At 41.4% G+C, this 21,936-nt stretch overlaps 1 protein-coding gene across 2 annotated transcripts in view; it reads right to left on the bottom strand.

Annotated features, from left to right (window-relative positions):
- sec23ip (SEC23 interacting protein) overlaps positions 1-21,936 on the bottom strand; it is a 124,807-nt gene that overhangs the window by 30,490 nt on the left and 72,381 nt on the right. For both annotated transcript variants that reach the window (XM_085994547.1, XM_085994548.1), the window contains exons 15-16: positions 15,871-15,973; positions 2,169-2,354 (exon numbers count right to left, since the gene is read on the bottom strand). In XM_085994547.1, coding sequence (XP_085850673.1) covers positions 2,169-2,354; positions 15,871-15,973 — 289 coding nt within the window. The remainder of the gene's footprint in view (positions 1-2,168; positions 2,355-15,870; positions 15,974-21,936) is intronic.

Below are 21,936 nucleotides of genomic sequence, written 5' to 3'. Positions count from 1 at the left end.
GTCAGTCCAAGCCTGGATGTTGCCCAAGTCCAGCTTTAGACAAGCACGGGCTTCTTCATTATCAGAGGAGTTGTGAATGGAATCTGTAGAGTCATTAGTGAATAACCCCACTTCTGATCTTATGACGGAGGGAAGGTCAGTGATAAAGCAGCTGAAGAATGCTGCTTCCTGAGAAACTCCTGGTGTGATGCCCTGGGACTAAAATGATTGGCCTCCAACAACCATGACCATCTTCCTTTGTATCAGGTTTTTCTTTCGACCCTATCGACCTCCGTGCTCCTTGGTGCCACTCAGTTGAATGCAGCCTTGATGTCGAGGACAGCTACTCTCATCTCTCTTCTGACATTCAGCTCTGTGCCCATGTCTGGATCAAGACTGTGGTGAAGTTTAGAGCAGAATTGTTCTGGCAGAAGCCAAATTAAGTGTTGGCAAGGAGGTTGCTGGTGATTACTGTAGTCACTACTGACTACTTCTGTCACTTTACTGACAATTGAGAGTAGGCTAATGCTGTATTATAAAGACTCACAACTTAAGAGTTGGCCATTTTCTCCTCCCTCCCCATCCTCAAAGAATGTCTAAATGTTCATCCCTCAGGGAAGGAAGGGGCTAAATTTCCTAAGCATTGTACTTCTTTTGAGTGTTTCTTTAATGAAATGAGCCTGCTTCAATTTGTTTTTCACATCTTCAGAATCCTGGGGATCCTTACATCTGTGACTATTTTAGGTCATCTAACTTGTCTGCGATTATCAACATCAACCCAACAGCATGCAAATGTGGAAAGGAATGTGAAGGGTATGGTAGTGTAACGGGTATGGTACTGGGCAAGCAAACCAGGTATTAGGAGTTCAAATTTCACCATGGCAAATAGTGAAATTGATTTTGATAAAAGTAATAATTTGTGGGATAGTACGCCTAGTCCTTCAGGGAAGGGAGGCTGCTCCTCCTACCAGCTTACACGTGAACCACCAGCCAGGTTGACCCAACTAAAAAGAAATACTAGCTTATGCTCCTATTAAAAAATTGACTTAGCCCGATTGTTAACATCAGCCTCACATTCCTTTCCGCATTTTCTGAAACTTGAATCTATGACTCTCTCAAAACCTTTATCTTTATCCCCCAATTTGTCATGACACCTTTGCAACTGTCAACTTGCTTAACCACTCCTTCACTTCTACCTTCGATACTCATGTTCCAATCAAAACTTTCACCATCTCTCCATCCTCACCTTAAACACCAAGTGCAAAGAGCTCATAAATTTATTCATCACCAAGATCGGAGGCTGTCCATGCAGCTGTATCTGCTGAGTCATCCCACTTTATCTTATCCCCAGGCACAGCTACCTCCAGTCCCCACCCACACTCACCCTGAACTCTCGTTTCTTTCCAGTTTCTTCCCATCTCCCCCTGCCCTCTCCAAGCTCATGTCAATGATGAGAGCCATCTCCGGCTCACTTGATTTCCTTCTCATTCAACTTCTGATCACCCAGCTCCAGTTACTGGCCCACATGCTGGCTGGCATAGTTCTCTCTCCTCCGGTACTGCGTCTGTATCATTCAACATTGCCATTAGCATTCCACACCGGGAAAAAAAAAATCTATCCTTGGCCCTTCCCTTCTCACCAATTAATTCCCCATCTCTAACCTGTTTCTTGAACATGTTGTCAACTCTCAGCTTCACACCCATCATTTCCATAACTCCGTTCTAATCCCTCCAGTTCAGCTTCCACACTAATCAGAGCATGAAACCATCTTGAACCAGTCATGAATGACATCCTCTGCAATTGTGACTGTGATGCATTATATTTCCTTTACCCCCTCAACCTCTTCACAGCATTCAACAAGGATGACCATACCATCCTCCTCTTCCTCCAAGGCCAATCATCTAGCTCTGCGAGACTGCCCTTGTGTGGTTCCATTCCCACTTAATCAAAAATAGCCATAGCATCTCCAGCAATGGCTTCCCCCTCATCCCCTCCAGAGGCCCCCAACAGTCTACCCTCTTCCTAAACTAAAACGAAATCATGCTTTCAGACAATATAAACATATTAAAATGCACTTCACTGTGCTGGCTCAGCACAGCATTAGAGGAAATCCACACTCTTTCTGTAAATAATGCATCACCTATATTTTTTTACATTTTAATAGTTAGGGAAAATGCTGTAAAGTTTACCTTCCTCCACATGTTTTTCTTCTTCTTCTTTAATTTGATTAGCTACCTTCTCTAGCTCAGCTTGCAGCTGGGTTGAAGAAGTGTGGGCACGTGCAAATTCATTCAGTGTCTGCCAGGCATTCTTCAGAGAGCTAATGAAGCCTTGTTTTAAATCGGAGCCCATGCGGGACAGACTTTCTTTCAACTCTGGAAAAAGAAAAGAAAGTAAATTAATCCCTTACCTATATAGTGTTCTGACACAAGGAGTAAAACCAATTGCCTCTTCCCCCTTCCTTCTACCCAAGAGTATCAAGTGAAATTCAGGCAAACTCAGTCTAGCTTTGAGAAGAACAATCAAACGCTAAAGTGCGGCAGTAGACATAGCATCCTTTGAGACTGATGTAATCTAGTCCTCCTCTCTACCTGTATCAGTACTATAAAGGATGACTGATTCAATTGGTACAAAGGGACACACCTGAAGCATTAACCTTCCTCTTTCATATGTAGACTGATCTGCTGTGCATTTCCAGCACTTCGGGTTTTTTAAAATCTGGAATTGACAGATATATGTGGATACCTCATTTGGAAATACTGTCATTAAATGTCCTGCTCAAAAATATTCACCTTTCTACTAGTTATCCCCTATCCGCACAGCTTAAAGCAGCAGGAGAAAGTTCTTTAAGCCATGGTCATAAAGGAAGACAATGCACTAATATAGTTTTCAACCTAACTCTAGCAATTTTATTGACAACAGAATGGAAAAGAAACACAATACAGTATTGACATTGGTAGCTTTTTCTCTTCAAAATCGAAAGTGTTAAAATGGTTGCCTGGGTTAATTGTATTTTGGCAAGCTGATTAAGTGCTTGGCAATCTACTACAGTATATGGTAGAAGCTGTAAAAAGTATTGAGATTTCAGTGGACTGAAACATAGCTGTTATTCCCAGGTAAAAGACCATGGTTTGGTAAAACTGATTCAAAAAAGATCAGAGAGTGAATAGGAATGTGTGAATACATTCAAGAAGTATATTGTGAGAAATATTTTATGGCTCATTACTTCTACAACAGTATTCTGATCTTTGGCTAAGAAACAAAAATGTATTTTCTGCCCTCAATCTAATGCATATAGCAGAATACTTTAAGCTCAGGAACACAATTAATTGTGACAAGCTATTATTCACTTCACTTCTAGTTGAAGAATTTGTTTCTAAAGCACTGATGAGACGTACTGTATTTCTATAACCCTTTTTAACATTTGTTCTAAAATGACTATCCATGCCATTATATAGATTATGTAAGAACATATTTTGTACAAGTCAAAGAAACTAAGGAAAACACTAGAAAGAGACAGATAATTCAGCATCTGAAAAGAGACGAGATAGGTAAACGTTTTGGACAGCGACCCTTTGTCAAAACTGATATGACAAAAAGAGCCTCTTTAATAGGGCTGACCAAAACAGAGAGCGTTGAGAGAACAAAGGATAAAGGGCAAGGGCACAGTTATGATAAAAACCATTACTAGTAGATGATTATCAGCAGATTGTTTAAAATAAAAAAGCAGGGTAGTAAAGGTCATATTCGGTTGTGAAAAATATTAAAAATTTAAAGGGAAAGATAAGATATTGTACCTCAAATTTGTGACAAGATGCAATATAGAATGCTAATAATGGAAAGGTTGGAGTGAGAAAGTGAATGTGATGGAGGTGTGAGTCACAAGGTGGTCAAGGGCAATGTTACCCCTAATTTTTTTTTGGATGCATGGCCCCTTTAAGGGGCTGTGTGGCCCATTTAGTTTTGCGCATGCGTGAAATTTAACACTGGAAAAGCCGGTCCCAGGCGGCGCAGCACCGGCAGACAGCTGCACAATCGTGCAGCTTAGAGGGAAGCCTTGGTCAAGGGCATGCTTGTGAATTGTACGGTTATGTTAAGCAAAGCATCAAGTAACCTGCCTTTATTTTCCCCTACATGAAGGATATCACACCGCAAGAAGGAAATATAGAACAGTAGGTTAGAACAAATGTTCCCTCAAATAGATAGTGCATTTGGACCCTCAATGACAGCAGTGTGGGGAAAAAGTAAATTGATGAGATGAGCTGGATGAGAACATTTTTTGGGGGGAAAGCATCTGATCATAGAGTGAACAGAGGTGTCAGAGGTAATGGTTCCTCTGGAAAGCAGAAATGGGGGGCAGCGGGAAACGAAGATGATGCAATTTGTGCTGGGATCACTCTGTAGATAGCAGAAATAATTGATAATTAATGTTTGAGACTTGTATCTGATGAAGTAAACCTGAAAGAATATTTGCAGGTTCATTGCACCTTTAGAAATAGGTCATTTTCTGTAAGAGAGACACAGAAACTGGACTTTTTTCTAAGGGGAACGCATGACGGCACTGGTTGGAGCTGGTCAATCTTGTTCTCTCTCTCTATTTTTATTATTTTAATTCCCAGTCAAGCCCAATCAATATATATGAGCAATTAACAACAGCATCTCCAGCACCAATTCTCTCACAGCTGCATAGTGCACAGCAAAGGAGGTGGAGAGGAGAATAGAATGGAAGAGTCAAGCAGCCAGAATTTGAATTCCCAGTTGTCAGTAGAACATGCAAACTAGACTTCCATTATCTATTGCATTATTGTGCATCAAAAACTGTGTCCATGCTGAGCAGAAGTTCCCCAAATATGTTGGTGTGGTTATTGCAGAGTTGAAAAGAATGCAATCCTTCCGTTTCAACGGATATGGCACATTTGGATAAACATAATTTAATAGGGCAAACTCAGCATGGTTTCATGAAGGGGAAGTCATGTTTAACAAATTTGCTGGAGTTTTTTGAGGAAGTAACATACAGGGTGGATAAAGGGGAACCAGTGGACGTAGTGTATTTAGACTTCCAAAAGGCATTTGACAAGGTGCCACACAAAAGATTATTGCTCAAGATAAAAAATCACGGGATTGGGGGTAATATTCTGGCGTGGGTGGAGGATTGGCTCTCTAACAGAAAGCAGAGAGTTGGGATAAATGGTTCGTTCTCAGATTGGCAACCAGTAACTAGTGGTGTTCTGCAGGGGTCAGTGCTGGGTCCCCAACTCTTTACAATCTATATTAACGATTTGGAGGAGGGGACCGAGTGTAACATATCAAAGTTTGCAGATGATACAAAGATGGGACGGAAAGTAGTGAGTGAGGAGGACATAAAAAACCTGCAAAGGGACACAGACAGGCTAAGTAAGTGGGCAGAGATTTGGCAGATGGAATACAATACTGGAAAGTGTGAGGTTATGCACTTTGGCAGGAAAAATCATAGCGCAAGTTATTATCTTAATGGCAAGAAACTGGAAAGTACTGTAGTACAAAGGGATCTGGGGGTCCTGGTGCACGAAACTCAAAAAGTTAGTATGCAGGTGCAGCAAGTGATTAAGAAGGCCAATGGAATGTTGGCTTTTATTGCTAGGGGGTTGGAATATAAAAACAGGGAGGTATTGCTGCAGTTGTACAAGGTATTGGTGAGGCCGCACCTGGAATACTGCATACAGTTTTGGTGTCCATACTTAAGAAAAGACATACTTGCTCTCGAGTCAGTACAAAGAAGGTTCACTCGGTTAATCCCGGGGATGAGGGGGTGGTCATATGAGGAGAGGTTGAGTAGATTGGGACTCTACTCATTGGAGTTCAGAAGAATGAGAGGCGATCTTATTGAAACATATAAGATTGTGAAGGGGCTTGATCGGGTGGATGCGGTGAGGATGTTCCCAATGATGGGTGAAACTAGAACTAGGGGGCATAATCTTAAAATAAGGGGCTGCTCATTCAAAACTGAGATGAGGAGAAACTTCTTCACTCAGAGGGTGGTAGGTTTGTGGAATTTGCTGCCCCAGAAAGCTGTGGAAGCTACATCATTAAATAAATTTAAAACAGAAATAGATAGTTTCCTAGAAGTAAAAGGAATTAAGGGTTACGGGGAGCGGGCAGGAAATTGGACATGAGTCTGGGTTCGGAATGGTCATGGCCCTGTGGGTAGTGGAGCGGGCCCAGGGGCTGTGTAGCCTTGTTCTGCTCCTACTGTGTTCTAATTCTGTTAGATTTCAGGAGATGGTTTTATTCCTGTTCCTGGCTGGGGTGGAGATTGCCTTTACAGAAGGTAAGTACTGTAGAAAATATAGGGACAGAGTGATCTCCTGGAAGAATTTCGATCGCCTAGATGGGTCGGAGAGGAATTTCCCAGATTTTTTTCTCCCAAGTTGGCCATTGGGTCTTTATCTGGTTTTTCGCCTCTCCCGGGAGATCACATGGGTTCGGGTGGATGCAGAGTGATAGAAGATTTGAGGTTAGGATCAGATCAGCCATGATCTTATTGAATGGTGGAGCAGGCTCGAGGGGCCGATTGGCCTACTCCTGCTCCTATTTCTTATGTTCTTATGTTCTTATTTCCTAGATCAGTCAGAAAAATAACTACACAGGTTGGAAAGCTTAAAAAAATTCTCTCCATCACAGCAAATATTTCAGCTTTGCAGTAATGTTTAGAGTCAGCATCGATTTAGGAATGGCTTATTAGATTTTTATTTGAGTAAAAGTCACAGCTACAGCAAGTAATGGAGATACATTTGGCATTTATCGTTCTGAAAGGCATTTGCTAAATTCTCTCATAAAAAAAGCTCCAAGAGGATAATGATGATGCATGGGAGGGGTTGCATGGGGACATAAAGGAGTTGCGAACTGGATTATTTATTAATGGGAGAAAGCTGAAAGTGGTTACCAAAAAAAGACACTTTCAGATTAGAAAGCCAGAGATCAGTTTTCATCTTCATTAATAGTTTTCAAGAACAGAGGAGTCAAGGGTGAGATTTTTGAGGAGGGAGTGATGACCTTGGTTTTGAAAGAAAGGCAGACAGTACTTCAAGACAGGGAACCATTTACACAATGTTAGCTAGCACGAGGGCCAGGAAAGGAAGTTGGGTGGTCAGCAGTTTTGTGGGAATTGGGTCAAGGAAGCAGGAGGTGGGTCTCATGAATCATTTGAGCTTGGAGGGGACATGAGAGATAGGAGAAATATTTAAGAATGATGCGAGTTCCGGCTAGGTTGGGGAGGGCAGGGATGGCTAAGAGGAGGTTGGCTTGGTGGGCATTGGGATAGAGGGGGAAAGCAGCAGATACAGGGTTAACACATAGTTTCCATATAAGTGACAATGAAATCACGAGCTACTGGCAATTGTTGGAGGCAAGGTTGAAGGGGTCGGGAAGAGAGGTTTAAGGAGACAACTGGTAGTGCAGAAAAGCACAAGGCTATCTTTGCTGTCCAAAATGATCCCAGAGCAGTATGCAGTTTTGGCAGAGGAGAGCGAGGTCCGATTGCCTTTGATGTCGCCCAGCCAGGACTGGTGATGGGTGGCTAAGCCAGATACGCTCAAATCTGCACCAGTTGGACTCGATAGAGAGAAGACGGGGGCACACCAGGGGAGAAACAATGGCATCAAAGACAGAGGTGAGGGAGTGGTTGAGAAAATTGACAGCTGCAGAAATACCACGGTGAATGGAGGGCCGAAGTCTAGGTAGTTGGGAGTTTAAAAGTGCAGTTGTAAGTGTCTTGGGGGAATTTCTTTTCCCAGGGCAGTTGCAGAAGAAAGTGTGTTTGGAATCCCACAGTCAAACCATAATTTGCTTCTGAGTCAATTTTAAAAGATATCTAAATTATTTAAAAACTCAGGGCAGTTAAAATGCAGAAATTTTAAATTATGTTTTTAGTAGTTAGCACTTTAATAAATGGGAAATTCATGGAAGAAATATTAAACTTTGATTAATAGTGTAAACCCCAAATTAATCACTGAAGTGTCATATATCTTGACATTCTTAGAGCGATAAAGTAATGAAACACACTCTGGCTGTCTTACAATCTTTGATCATAGAATTAATTTTGCAGTATGCAACATATTAATGCATTTCCAATCATGAGTCTTAAATTTGCATTTGTGAAATTACCATCGCAACCGAAATCAAAGAGGGCTTAGGAGAAAGATACTGATGAGGATAATGAAAGTAAACATCACTCATTTACTTACTATATATGCATAATTTAAAATTAGTATCTAATATTTTTCATCTGAAGATTTACACTGACCCTCTGCTATGCTAATGTTTAAATAGATGTTTACTCAAAATAAATTCAACATTTCTACAGCTTTAGAAAAGAACTGCATTTATATTGGCCTGTATTTTCCGATCGCAGGCCTCCCGCGGGTGGAGGACTGCGATCTGGAAAAATCTGCGCCCTTACCGGAGGGCTCCCAGGAGGCGCACAGTCCCGATGCTGGGCCTCTCCAAACTCCAAGTGCGCAGGGCCCACGTATCCAGAGGCGCAGGTAGTTCGCAGCGTCCCTGGGATCACGTGGGCCATGGGGAGCCAATCAAAGAAGGGAATCTCCCTTCATTCATAATGGAGATTACCCCCAAAACATAGTAAAACTTTAAATAAATTAAAACAAAATCACATTTTTGAAATGACTTGAAAATACAATAAATTAACTATTTTAAACAAAACTTTAAATTTTTGAAAAAAATAAAAGTTTTTAAACAGGGCTAAAAATAAACTTACCTTTTTTTTTAACGTATTTTTAAATGAGAAATCAGTGGAAATTAAAAAAAAAAAACTTATTTCAACTCTTATCCTGGTAAAAGCAGGCCTTATGCCTGCTTTTACCAGGCGCAAGAATTGTAAGTGTTTTCTGCGGGCGGAGGGTCTCCAAAAAGCGGAACTCTCCGCCCGCAGAGGCCTTTCTCCCGGGCAGCCGGAGGATCTGTCAAGAGCTTTCTTGGCAGATCGGAAGTGCTGGTTTCTAGCGCATGCGCAGTGTATGCCTGAAATCAGCATTTCCGACGTCCCTACGGGTGGGTACACAGCACGTACTCACCCGTAGGGATCGGAATATCCAGCCCATACTGCCTTTCACAACCTCAGGACATCCCAATGCGCTTTACAGTCAATGAAGTATTTTTTGAAGTGTAGTTACTGCTGAAATGTAGGAAATGCAGCAAGCTCCCACAAACAGCAACGTGATGATGACCAGATGATCTGGTTTTTTTTGTAGTGATGTTGGTTGAGGGATAAATATGGGACAAGACAATATTGGTTAAGACAGCAAAACTCAAAGACTAACAAGAGCCATCCACTAGGGAGTGGTTTGCCCAAGAGCACGGCTTGTGCAATTCCCGTGCAAACCTTGGGCCCATCACATTAACATAACTTTTGTAGTCTTAATGAGACTCTTGTTCACCTGTAGCGCGAGCCTCAAAACATTCAAAGGCAGCACAGCTGGATAATATCAAATGGATGTTTTGGGTGCAGAGTAGGCTTACCCTGACTTTTCAACCGCCCTGCAGCCATCTACATTGTAAAATATACCCTATAATGAAAAGAAAGGCACCTAGTCTAGGATATATAATGTATGATTTAAGATTAATTGGGCGTTCTGTGAGTTTGCCTTTGGGAGAACAAGGAGAAACTGTGGAAACTTTCCTCACAAGTCTATGATAGATACATGGTCAGTTAAAGAAATGGGTTTGATGGGCAGAATTGTTTTTTTATTTACCTTTTGCTGATTCTATGTTTTTATAAAATAGGATTTAAATATTAAAATTAGTTTAATAGTTTACAACTTTTGACATGCTAGAAGTGCAGAAACCCTTATTTTCTTGTTAACAAAACAATAAACCTATTCACAATTTCCTCTTCAAAATTGACCTATGCAAATAGGAAACAGACTTTTGTTAAGTAAATACAAGATACCACTTTCAATAAAAATAGAGGATGAGGCTTGAGGCCAATTTTGCCTTTAAAACCTGGACACAGAAGAAAATCAATTTCATGAGCTTGTAGCCTGATTCTTCTTCTTTCTGAGGTGATAGTAATTAGAAATGGCTATTTTCCACATGAATAACCTTTAGTTCAGAAGTAATAAATACTGGATGGATCAAAAAGTGTTTTTTTTTTTTAATTTTCAAACTCCGATTTGAAATTCCTCCTGTACAGACAGAGTACCTAGTTCTGGATGGTGGAACAGTCCAGCTGAAATCCATTTGTGCTCATGTTCTTACGGCTGTTTCTTGGTTTACTCCTCAGAAGGTGAACTTGAACAATGCAGAAAGGCAATTGCTCTTGGTAGGACTGATGGAAACACACCTCCTTTAGGGCAGTCTGAGTGGATGTTAATTGAAACAGAGATCTGAATTTGCTTCTTTCAATTGGGAGAGCAATCCCTCAGCCCTGCAGCTAGCAAGTCACTCTAAAGTGACAGGTTTATTGTTAGGTGGTCATCCCACAAATAGAAAGTGAAAAATCAGAGAATGGGCAGCACAAAGCTGGTATGGGATTTATGCAATTCTAGAGCTCTCTCTCAATGAAGTGAACTTCAATTAGTGCTACAGCCTTTTTTTTCCAATTCTTCTTTGTTTTTGGTGAATTTTTGAACTGATTAACTCAAGATATAGGTTAGAGCTGGGGATCCTGCCAAAACAAACTGGTGCAGAAACAATGGGCTACGCTTAAATCCAGTAGGGAAACCAAGACTTGAGGCAGAAATAGAAAATCATTTAAGCTAGGGGTGTGTGTGTGTGTGTGTGTGTGTGTGTGTGTGTGTGTGTGTGTGTGTGTGTGTGTGTGTGTGTGGAGGTGGAGGAGAGACAATGGGATCCCAGGTGACAGATCGTGGCGTAGAATGCCGTCCACAGGCGGGTGTGGACTCAGAAACTAGAATCACACAAGAACCGAAGACCAGGAATAAGCAGACACTGGGCATGTCACATGAGGCAAATCTATAAAAAGATGCATTTTGGGAGGAATACTAATGAGAAGAGGCAATATGAACTAAGTGGTACAATTTTAAAGAGGTGCAAGAACAGAGAGACTTAGGGATTCACATACACAAATCTCTAAAGGTAGCAGGGCAAGTTGATAAAACTACTAAAAAAGCATATGGGGTCATTGGTTTTATAAATAGAGGCATAGAGTACAAAAGCAAACCTTTATAAAATACTGGTTAGGCCTCTGCTGGAGTAGTGTGTCCAATTCTGGACACCACATTTTAGGAAGGATGTCAAGGCCTCGGAGAGGGTGCAGAGGAGATTTACTAGAAGGATACCAGAGATGAAGGACATCCGTTATGTGGCGAGACTAAAGGGGCTGGGATTGCTCTCCTTAGAGCAGAGAAAGTTAAGGGGATGATTTAATAGAGGTGTTCAAAATTATGAGGGGATTTGATAGAGTAAATAACGAAAAACTGTTTCCACTGGTAGTAGGATTGGTAACCAGAGGACACAGGTTTAAGATAATTTGGCAGAAGAATCAAAGGGGGTATTTGATTTGGAATGCACTGCCTGAAAGGATGGTGATTGCAGATTCAATTGCAACTTGGGATAGATAATAATCAGACAAATCTAGTTTAGCAGAAACTGATTTAATAGTGTTTTAAACCATTTATTAAACTGATGTAGGTAACTTTAATTTAAAAAAAATAATGTTCTACTGCATCAACTCAGCGTCAAGGGTTAGCTATTTGATTTTGTTTGCCTAACCTCCAATAAATAGCTCAAATGTTGCCGAAAGTGATAAAGCAGGCTGCTGTTCTGACAGGGCACTAACTGTAATTCTGTATATGTCGATATTCCAGTTGTCATTTAGCCAACAGGAACAGCAACGTTGTTGAACTTTAACTGCCTCATATCCATTATATTTATGTTTTTACTAAATCCCCCCCTTGGTTGTGAAAAAATACATTTTTGATTGCCGTTTCCTTGCACATGGCACTTTGTCTATGAAGTATGATTAATTTTAGACATATTTAGTTCAGATTATAAGTGACAAACATAACATTCACTTTTGTATTACAACAGGATATTTATCTCCAATTTCCTACATTTTCTCCTCTTCCTCCTTCAATTTTATTGGGGAGGGAGTGAGATACCACAGTCAAACCCAATTCTTGTGATGTCCACAAACATCCACTTCAAGCACAGATAGTGACTGGCACTGGGAACCCTAAATGATTTTTGTCCCCCTCCTACAGTGGGGATTGCTGATGCCAACAGTAGATTTATCCCATGACATCACCTAAATCATGAAAGACCAGAATTTGAACTTGGCACGTCTCTGGTTTGTATGCCTCAGTATCACACCAAGTAGTGTACTAAACCACCAGGGAGATCTCCCCCTATCCCCAATGTTCACTTTTTCTACTCCACTTTTTGGGCTACACCTACATCACACAAAAGGCCAGGCAATTGACCCATTTTTGGACTCTTACCAATGCACAAAAGTGCACAACAGTGGCCTGGGAAATCGGATTTTCATTTCCTCCCCCCCACGGAAAAAGCAGGGCTCCTCCTCTAAGGAATGATCCCGGCCAAGATTCCTCTCTCTTAGGCAGTCCCTCGGATGACTTGCTTCCACATTAAAAATGAGTTCGCAGGTGACTGATGAGTCCAATGCGGGACTCACAGTCTCTGTCACAGGTGGGGCAGACGGTGGTTGAAGGGGTGGGGTGCTTGGGTTGACGTGCGCTCCTGGCGCTTGGCTTCTGCTTGCTCCCAGCGAAGAGACTCGAGGTGTTCGGCGCCTTCCTGGATGCTTCTCCTGCACTTTGTGCAGTCTTGGGCCAGGGATTCCCAGGTGTCGGTGAGGATGGGCCAAGATTAGGACTATGCAGAGAGATTTGGGGTATAAAGCAGCATTTTATGACACCAAAGATACTCTATTTGACAGGACCATTGTACGGTGTAATAAAGTATTGTCAAATAGTTGAACACCTGTGGCATCTTTTTCCCACACTCTAATTGTGTGTGCCACTTTCTGCATCTTTCCTTCCTTCCTTTTTCGCTCTCTATCCCTTTTACTCATTTGTCTCACTGTCGTGTCAGCATCACTGAATCCGACTCTGTTCTTATTGTTTCCGTCTCACTCTTTTTGTAAGCAAGTCTTGCTCTCCTCCCTTCTGTATGTCTGCAGTGTCTGCTAACACATTCCTTTACTGATATACTCAAAATCTCAATATACTGGGTTGGAGGTTAGGGTGGGGAAAGGCCATCAGAGAAGTGCTACATGGGCAGTTGCGAGGGAAGATGGGATTGAGGCTCAAGCCAGGAGGCACAAGGGGGCTGGACCAGGAAGGGAGAATGGTGATGTGATTGGAGTCTGGGAGACAGCAGAGGGTTTGTGTCCTGCGAGGGCAAGGTTTGGGGATTGGGTGTGGGAGTGCTGGGGTCTGGGAACAGTGAGATTCTAGTGTTGGACTCAGCAGTACTGGATGGGTTAGATGAAGCACAGGGTGAAAAGCCTGGGAGAGATGGGAATACCGCTTATGGGTACTCGGGGGTGGGGGCCTACTCAACACTCAAAGGGAAAGCATGGAGTCTAGGAGGTTGTTAGAAATCAGGGAGAGAGCTTGGAGAATGGAGGTGGTGTGGGGTGCAGACCATGGTGCAAGAGGCTGGGCTGTGAGGGTGTTGTTGGGCTGGGATATAGAAGCAATGGAGATAGGAGCACTGAAGGCGGCACTGGATTATGGGAGTACTGAGCCTGAAGGAGCAGAGAGGAGGGTTCGGAGGTTCACAAACTCCTCGTACTTGTCATTTGAGGGGAGGTTGAAGATGTTGGGAATAAGAGAGGCATTGAGAAGGAAGAGTCTGGGATTGTTTTTGCCCTTTAGAATTGATCCTGGTGTGAGACTTCATGTGTTAACGTTATAGAAAATGCAAGCGATCATGTGATTTTTAGTGTTACTAGTGGATTTTCCACAATTGCTCACAGTGGGATATGGAATGCTGGGATAAAGGGGCTATCTTGGGATTTGGCAGCAGTATAAAGAGGGAGATGCTGGGTTTTAGAATACAAGGGAGGTGGGAGATCCTGGGGTGTGTTGGGAGGGAGGTTGTGCGATTTGATAATGCGGAAGGAGATCTTGAGTTTGGTGGAACTTCAGGGGGATCTGGTGGGACCTTGCTGTTCGGCAACAATATGGGGGGGGGGGTAGATCTTGGGGTATCAGACGGAGAAATCATCTACAATTATTGGTTGCAGATTTTATACTAAGAAAAAAAATTTTTTGTTACAGCATGAGCAAAGGGATACTTCAACTTGTACAATAAATTATGCCAGGAAATCCTGAATACGCTCAGACAGCGATATCCTGGGAATTGAAGGCAACTCCCTTCAGCTAGCTTGGGGAAAAATAGCAACCTCAAGCCCACACTTTTCAGGAAGCCCAAGACAACAAAATAGAATTTTATAGGCAAATTTTATGTCATTCTGAAAGATGTAACACTTCTGTGCTTGGCATTTTTACCAAGCCAAGGGGGGGAAATGGCAGCTGAAAAATGTTTCAAAATTATTGAGTGAATTGATTTTCCTTGTGTAATTTGCATATAAGTCAATCATAATAAATACATTTGTACATCAGCCAATCGAGTAGAATAAATTTGAGTTAAGGTGGGACACATTTGAATATTATCCAGCCAGCCACACTGGAATATAACAGACAGGAGCTACGCGCTAATTTCACCATCGTTAACAACTATGGATCATCCATGGCATTGCTCCTGATGTGTTGGATGCTGCACTGTTCCGGGGGCATCTGTTGTGAAACAATTTAAAATTGAAGCTTTAAAGAGATCCCCGTAGATACACCAATTGTTTTTTGGTTGTAAATGTAAATGGTTCCCTCCTGTCCCCCTCTCTTAAAATCCCCTCCTCAAAAACAACCCCACCCTCGATCCTTGTCAACTACCACCCTACCTCCAATCACTTATTCCTCTCCAATGGCTCCCAAATCTGTGCCCATCTTTCCCACAACGCTATGTTTGAATCTCCCCAATCTGGTTTCTGCCCCTGCCACAGAACTTAAACAGCCCTAATCAAAGTGAAGATATCATATCTTCTGTGACTGTGGTACACTATCCCTCTGGTCCATCCTGACCACCGAGCAGCTTTTGACACGATCAACTACACAATCCTCTTCAAACGCATCTCCTCCATTGCTCAGTTCAGTGGGACTGCCTTCCTTTAATTTCGCTTTTACCCATTTAACTGGAGCCAGAGTACCTGCAACAGATTTTCTTCCTGCCCCTCTGGAGTCCCCCAAGAATCTATCCTTGGTCACCTCTTGTTCCTCATCTACATGCTGCCCCTTTGAAGTAAATTTAAGATAATTAGGAGCAGAGGTGGCACAAGTTTTACAATAGAAAATTGTGACACCTAAGTGTGACATACAAAATGCATGTACATGTATATAGATAGTTTAGAAGACTGCAACCACTGCAGTTTTGCTCCAAATTTAATCAAGGCAATTACTGTAGTTCAGAAAATTATGAATTGGTCTGAGACAATATATTTTTCCTCACATTGAGAGAAATCCTGGTGGATATGGTACATTCACACTTCAAAGAGAAGAAATCCATGACAGGAAAAATAAATCATATATTACTCTGCAATCCATTATGAAAATTAAAGCCTATAGTTGTTATAATGAATCACTTTGGTGAATATATTTGTGAAATATGTAAGCATTTATACATGTAAAATTCACTTTCTAGAAAAAGGTACATTTTTATATGACATTTGCAAGTTATATTTTGATTTGATTTCACACCTCAACATTTATGTTCAAATATATGTAGTTAATTTTAAGTACTGGATTAAATTTGCAGGATCTGGTGCAATAGATGCAAAAAGAACTGGCTTACCAAGATGTAGTCTCTTTCTGCCTTTGTGATGTGGAACAAGAACTGGTTTTAGACCCAGGTCAGGGAGAATCATGGGCTCTATCCTATATGCCACAGGATCCAGCTGCAAAAATAAGCAAAGATTCATTTTAGAGTAGCAGTTAAACTGATTTTAAAAATACAAAATGCACCTCTCTACAGGGTGAATTCAATGTAAATACAATATAAACAAATTCAATATAATTTCTTAGCTGATTTTACAGCAAACAAAGTACTTTTGAAGTGTAGTCACCGTTATAATGTAGGAAATGTGGCAGCCAATTTGCACACAGCAAAGTCCCACAAACAGCAGTGAGAAAAGCATGTACAGCCTGCAAGACAAACTGACCAATTTCCAGGACAAATCATTTTCTTTGCTGACAACATATGATGCCTCACCCGCCAATGGAACTCATACACGCTCCTCAAACTTTGCCAGATTGCACAATGTTATTGCCTACTTGTGCTCCCTAAATCTTCTATAAATATGCTAGAAATAAAAAGTGAGTACAAAAACCAGAGATAAATACTGCCTGCATTCTGCAGCACAGGGCGAGCTGGTGCAAGCTTTGTTTTCATCACTGCAATGTTAAAATAAAATTGGATGTTACACCATAGTCATAAAACAACTGTTCCAAATATATAAATGAAACAGTTTTTGTTTAAGTCCTGTAATTAAAAAAAAAATCCTTGTACTATCTTAAGGCTGGGAAATTGGAAATATTGAGGAAAGCAAAACAGTAGGGCACAAATTATGTTTTTTGTCCTCATAATAGTTTTCAATTACTTAACAAAACATTAGTTGTATTCCCAATCTCGTACCTGGAGGGTAGGGGATTAACAGAGCTTTATGGATATGATGGGTCTCAATAGAATGACCATTAAAAATTTGAGAACATGACAGGCTGATAAATCAGATTAACTGCATCAGGAAGGACTTAAAGAAATTAAAGTACAGCTTGCTAGGCTGCCAGCATTTTTTTTTGCAGTTAAGTAGGCCGAAGAGCAGATTCAGAAAAGTCAAACTAGATCATTACTTCAGGACTTTAAAGAACATGGAACTCTTACTAACTGATCTGAGTGGATCCTTTTTTGATGTTTCATTCAAAGATGAAGTAAAAAAGGATTTTTACCCTAGCCAGTGACAGTTCGGTTTAATTGATGGCAAACCAATAAGAGACAAACTGACCAATATCTTTCCAGGTGAAAGCTGAAGGCCGCAAGAATGGCCCAAGTTGCAGCATGACAAGAAAAGACCCAACTTCAAGTCTGCAAAAAAAGTGCCGAGAGTCACGGGTGTGAGGTTGCATGGCTTCCATTCTCCTCTCCCTCCTCAGAATCTGAGAAATCAATGGTGAGGGGCACAATGTACAACTGAATCTTGCAAAATCCACATTCTTTGACCAGTGCCAATTGGGCTCGCAGCATACTGTATTCTAGGGTACTTCATCCAAAAGCAGTATCATTTCTATTGTAGTTAGCCATCCCCTGTTAATACTGATTTTTCTTAATAGGCATATTGTATCCAAAGAAATATGAGCAGGAGCAGGCCATTCGGCCCCTTGAGCCTGCTCCGCCATTTAATGAGATCATGGCTGATCCGATTTTGGCCTCAACTCCACTTTCCTGCCCACACCCCATAGCCCTCGACTCCCCTGTTGCTCAAAAATCTGTCTATCTCAGCCTTGAATATATTCAATGACCCAGCCTCCACATATCTCTGGGGGTAAAGAATTCCAAAGATTCACGACCCTCAGAGAAGAAATTCCTCCTCATCGATCCCTTATTGAGACTATGCCCCCTCGTTCTAGATTCCCCTGCGAGGGGAAACATCCTCTTAGCATCTACCCCGTCCAACCCCCTCAGAATCTTGTGTGTTTCAATAAGATCACCTCTCATTCTTCTAAACTCCAATGAGTATAGGCCCAACCTACTCAACCTTTCCTCATAAGACAACCCTTCCATCCCCGGAATCAACCTCGTGAACCTTCTCGGAATTGCCTCCAATGCAAGTATATCCCTCCTTAAACAAGGGGACCAAAACTGTCCGCAGTACTCCAGGTGTGGTCTCACCAGCGCCCTATACAGTTGTAATAAGACTCCCTTCTTTTATACTCTATCCCCCTTGAAATAAAGGCCAACATTCATTTTGCCTTCCTAATTACTTGCTGCACCTGCATGTTAGCTTTTAGTGTTTCATGTACGAAGACACCGAAATCCCTCTGTACCGCCGCATTCTGTAGTCTTTCTCCATTTAAATAATATTTTTCTTTGCTATTCTTCCTACCAAAATGGATAACTTCACATTTTCCACTACATCTACTGGTTCTCCTTTATCCACCCTGCTCGTTACCTCCTCAAAGAACTCTAATAGATTTGTCAAACACGATTTCCCTTTCATAAAACCATGTTGACTCTGTTTGATTGTATTATGATTTTCTAAATGTCCTGCTACTACTTCCTTCATAATGGTTTCGAGCATTTTGCCAATGACAGATGTTAGGCTAACTGGCCTATAGTTTCCTGCTTTCTGTCTCCCTCCTTTTTTGCGGTTTTCCAATCCGCAGGGACTTTTCCAGAGTCAAGGGAATTTTGGAAGATTACAACCAATGCATCCACTATCTCTGTAGCCACTTAATTTAAGACCCTTGGATGCAGGGCATTAGGTCCAATATTCTGGCCTACCACTAATCTTTCGATTCATCCATGTGGCATGTTTGGTCTCTCATGATCACTGCCATAGACTCCTCTGAGAAAAAGACTAACTCAATAATTCACGATCTGTCTTAACTCTTTCAGGAGTTGTCAATGCCAATGCTTGGCTGGTTGGAGAAACAAGATTCATTCTTCCAAGTTCTCTCTCTTTTGTTCCAATAAAATACAGGCTCTTTTACATAATGTTCCAATAATTTTTTCCCCCCACATAATATATTATCAAATCACTACATTGTCCTAACCAGGATCTGTTCCAGTCCTGCATTTACCACCACATCAGTGTTTAAATGACCCAAATTTGATGAGGAGTTTCAGTCAAGCCCCTTATCCCCAATTATACCATGGAATCATGAATTGGGCTGTTATTAGGCATTTGTGATAACTTACTACAGGAAACTCATTTAAACGGCACCTAAATATCCAGAATTCTCTATTAACCGGCAAAATTCATACTCCAAAAACAACACCTCAATAACCGGAAATGTTGCCGAGTCAGAGTCTCCCATGGTGGCCAAGTTAGTCAGTGGGGGTAGTTCTCCAAACTGCCACTACTCGGCTTCTTGGCACTGTCGGAAGTCCGAACACCTCAATAACAGGAGTCTGACTCTCCCGCGCTGCCGGTAGTCTCTTCCGATCCACCATTGTTAAATAATTAAAGAGTTATGGATTAACCTCAACTGGCAGGACTGTACTTAATCAAGCATCTTCCACCATCCATTTAACACAACATTCTGTAGGTGAGTACCCAATTACTGTATACTGCACATTTCTTGATTTTTTTTATTTTTGTTTGTTAAAAATAGCCTTGGTAGATAACCCTCTCCGTCATCAGGAATTTTTAATCAACCGGCACCATCCCGGTCCCGTCGGTGCTGGATACCAAAGCGTTTCCTGTATAAGATTTGGGTATGCTTGAGTTTTTCAGCCCCTCTTAGTGCTGCCTGCTATCCAGCACGTGCGCTAGCATTCTGCCTGAAGCTGCTTCCATTCGCAACCGAGTCCTGGCTACATATAGGAAAAGTGTAATTGGTCCCTCTGACCCCACTTCCTTCTGTATCTGGCCCTCAGTGAATTGTTTAATCATTAAATTACAGTGCTCATGCATTATAGTGCTATCCAAAACACAACAAATTACTGTTACAGTTACTAGTGACCAGTACTACCTGTGCTACCAGACACTACATCTGTTGGGTGTTAGTTTCTGTATACCTCATTTACAACTTCTAGTTGATCCAACTTTTGGGAACATCACAACTGCATCACCAAAATGCAATGATACTGTACCTAGCAAACAAGAGAGACCTAATTCCACCTTCTCAGAGTTACACAGCAAAGAAAAATCAGTCTATCAGCATCTTGAAATGTCAACACTAAACACCAGCACTAAAACGCCATCAGCTACACTATCTTACTTTCCATGAAATGGACTGCAGCAACTGCAACATCAAAGTACTTTCTTGAAGGGCATTTGAGGATTTGTTAAGTACATGTGTATCTATGTCTCTTGTAAAAGCAGTCAGACCCTCAAAATGCCAATGAATGACACAGGTTGAAGAAGTTAATGATACAGCCCAAGTAAACACAGGATATAACTGAACATAGCAAATACAATTTTCTACTTCAAACACAGCAAACTAGGCTTAACCACCAAGTACCATAGGCGTTAAGAAAAAATATTGCAAACATAAATGTGAAATCGGTCCTGATCAATTTATGAAGGGAGGAGGTGGAGAGATGGCATGGTTTACAAACAAAATCTGAATTATGATCCATTAAATGTCAAGTGTCAGCTGTGGCTCAGTGGGTAGCACTCTCGCCTCGGAGTCAGAAGGTTGTGGGTTCAAGTCCCACTCCAGAGATTTGAGCACAAAATTCTAGGCTGACACTCCAGTGCAGTGCTGAGGAAGTGCTGCACTGCCAGAGGTGCCATCTTTCGGATGAGACAGTAACAAAGAGCCCGTCTGCTTTCTCAGGTGGATGTAAAAGATCCCACGGCACTATTTCGAAGAAGAGCAGGGGAGTTATCCCCGGTGTCCTGGCCAACATTTATCCCTCAATCAACATCATTAAAACAGATTGCCTGGTCAGTATCACATTGCTGTTTGTGGGAGCTTGCTGTGCACAAATTGGCTGCATAGTTTCCTACATTACAACAGTGACTACACTTCAAAAGGTACTTCATTGGCTGTAAAGCGCTTTGGGACGTCTGGTGGTCGTGAAATGTGTTATATAAATGCAAGTCTTTCTTTAAGCTATTAATTTCTTAACAGTAAATAACATTTAATTATAGAAAATCTCAATTTTATTGTATTTTTAATGAAACCTAAAAAATGTGAATACTGCAATGGACTGCAGCCACATAAGACAAACAGCTGAATGGGTATTATTCTGCATCATTTTGTATACACCACACAGCAGTTTAATTTTGTATCATTTTTAAAATCAATCCGATGCTAAAGACAATGTCTATTCTGTTTTATTTTTACATTTTCTCCTCTTCTCTCAGAGTGATGACTCCTTGTTCTGGTCTGGTTCCAAGGGCGCCAATTGCCCAACTGTACCTCGCCCAAGTGACTGTAATTCGCTCGTGAGTCTGAACACGTATTGGCAGGCTATTTCATTACATGGGAGCATCAAAGCCTAGCTAGATTCTGACCTTGTCCAACATTCACACACATGCACCTACAACATAGCTTACCAGAATGAAAATTAGGAATTCCTGATTAGCAATTAGGAATGCAAATTCCCGATCAAGTTCCTCCCCATGTCTGCACCCCCCCCAACTTAGGGAAACTGAGGTCAATTGTAGTGCCCCTACCCCTGCCCTAGCTGAAATCAGTTAAATCAGTAGAGACTTGGGATCAAACCTGGGACCTCCCTAGTCTTTATGTGCAGCAGCTCACTACATAGACTTAGAGCCATCAGGACAATATCCAATCCTACTATTTTTAAATACTAAGTTTTCACAAATAAAATAAAAAAGAGGACCTAAAATATTCTCTGGAAAAAGTTGTAAGCAGGAATTATTCCATCAATACAGAGGAGAATTCCCCAGGGACAATTAGTGCCCAAGACAGACAAAGTCACGCATCAATGGGACCCCTGGAGAAGCACTGCGAGAATGTCATTAACATTCTTACACTTGCTGGTCCATTACTACATACTGAATTCAAACTTAATTAGAATATATTAATGCAACTCCAAAATATAAAATCATCAACTAACATATTTATTACCAGTTGTCAATAGCTTTACAGTTAATGGAGTCATTAGTAATTTCAGAGCAGTCCATCTAAATTTTACAAAACTGAGCCCAACTACTCGAAGCTTTCA

This window comes from Somniosus microcephalus, chromosome 8 (assembly GCF_052327205.1).
Source record: "Somniosus microcephalus isolate GS21.2 chromosome 8, FLI_Smic_1.0, whole genome shotgun sequence".
Taxonomy (NCBI): domain Eukaryota; kingdom Metazoa; phylum Chordata; class Chondrichthyes; order Squaliformes; family Somniosidae; genus Somniosus; species Somniosus microcephalus.
This window is presented reverse-complemented; position numbering and strand designations above follow the sequence as displayed.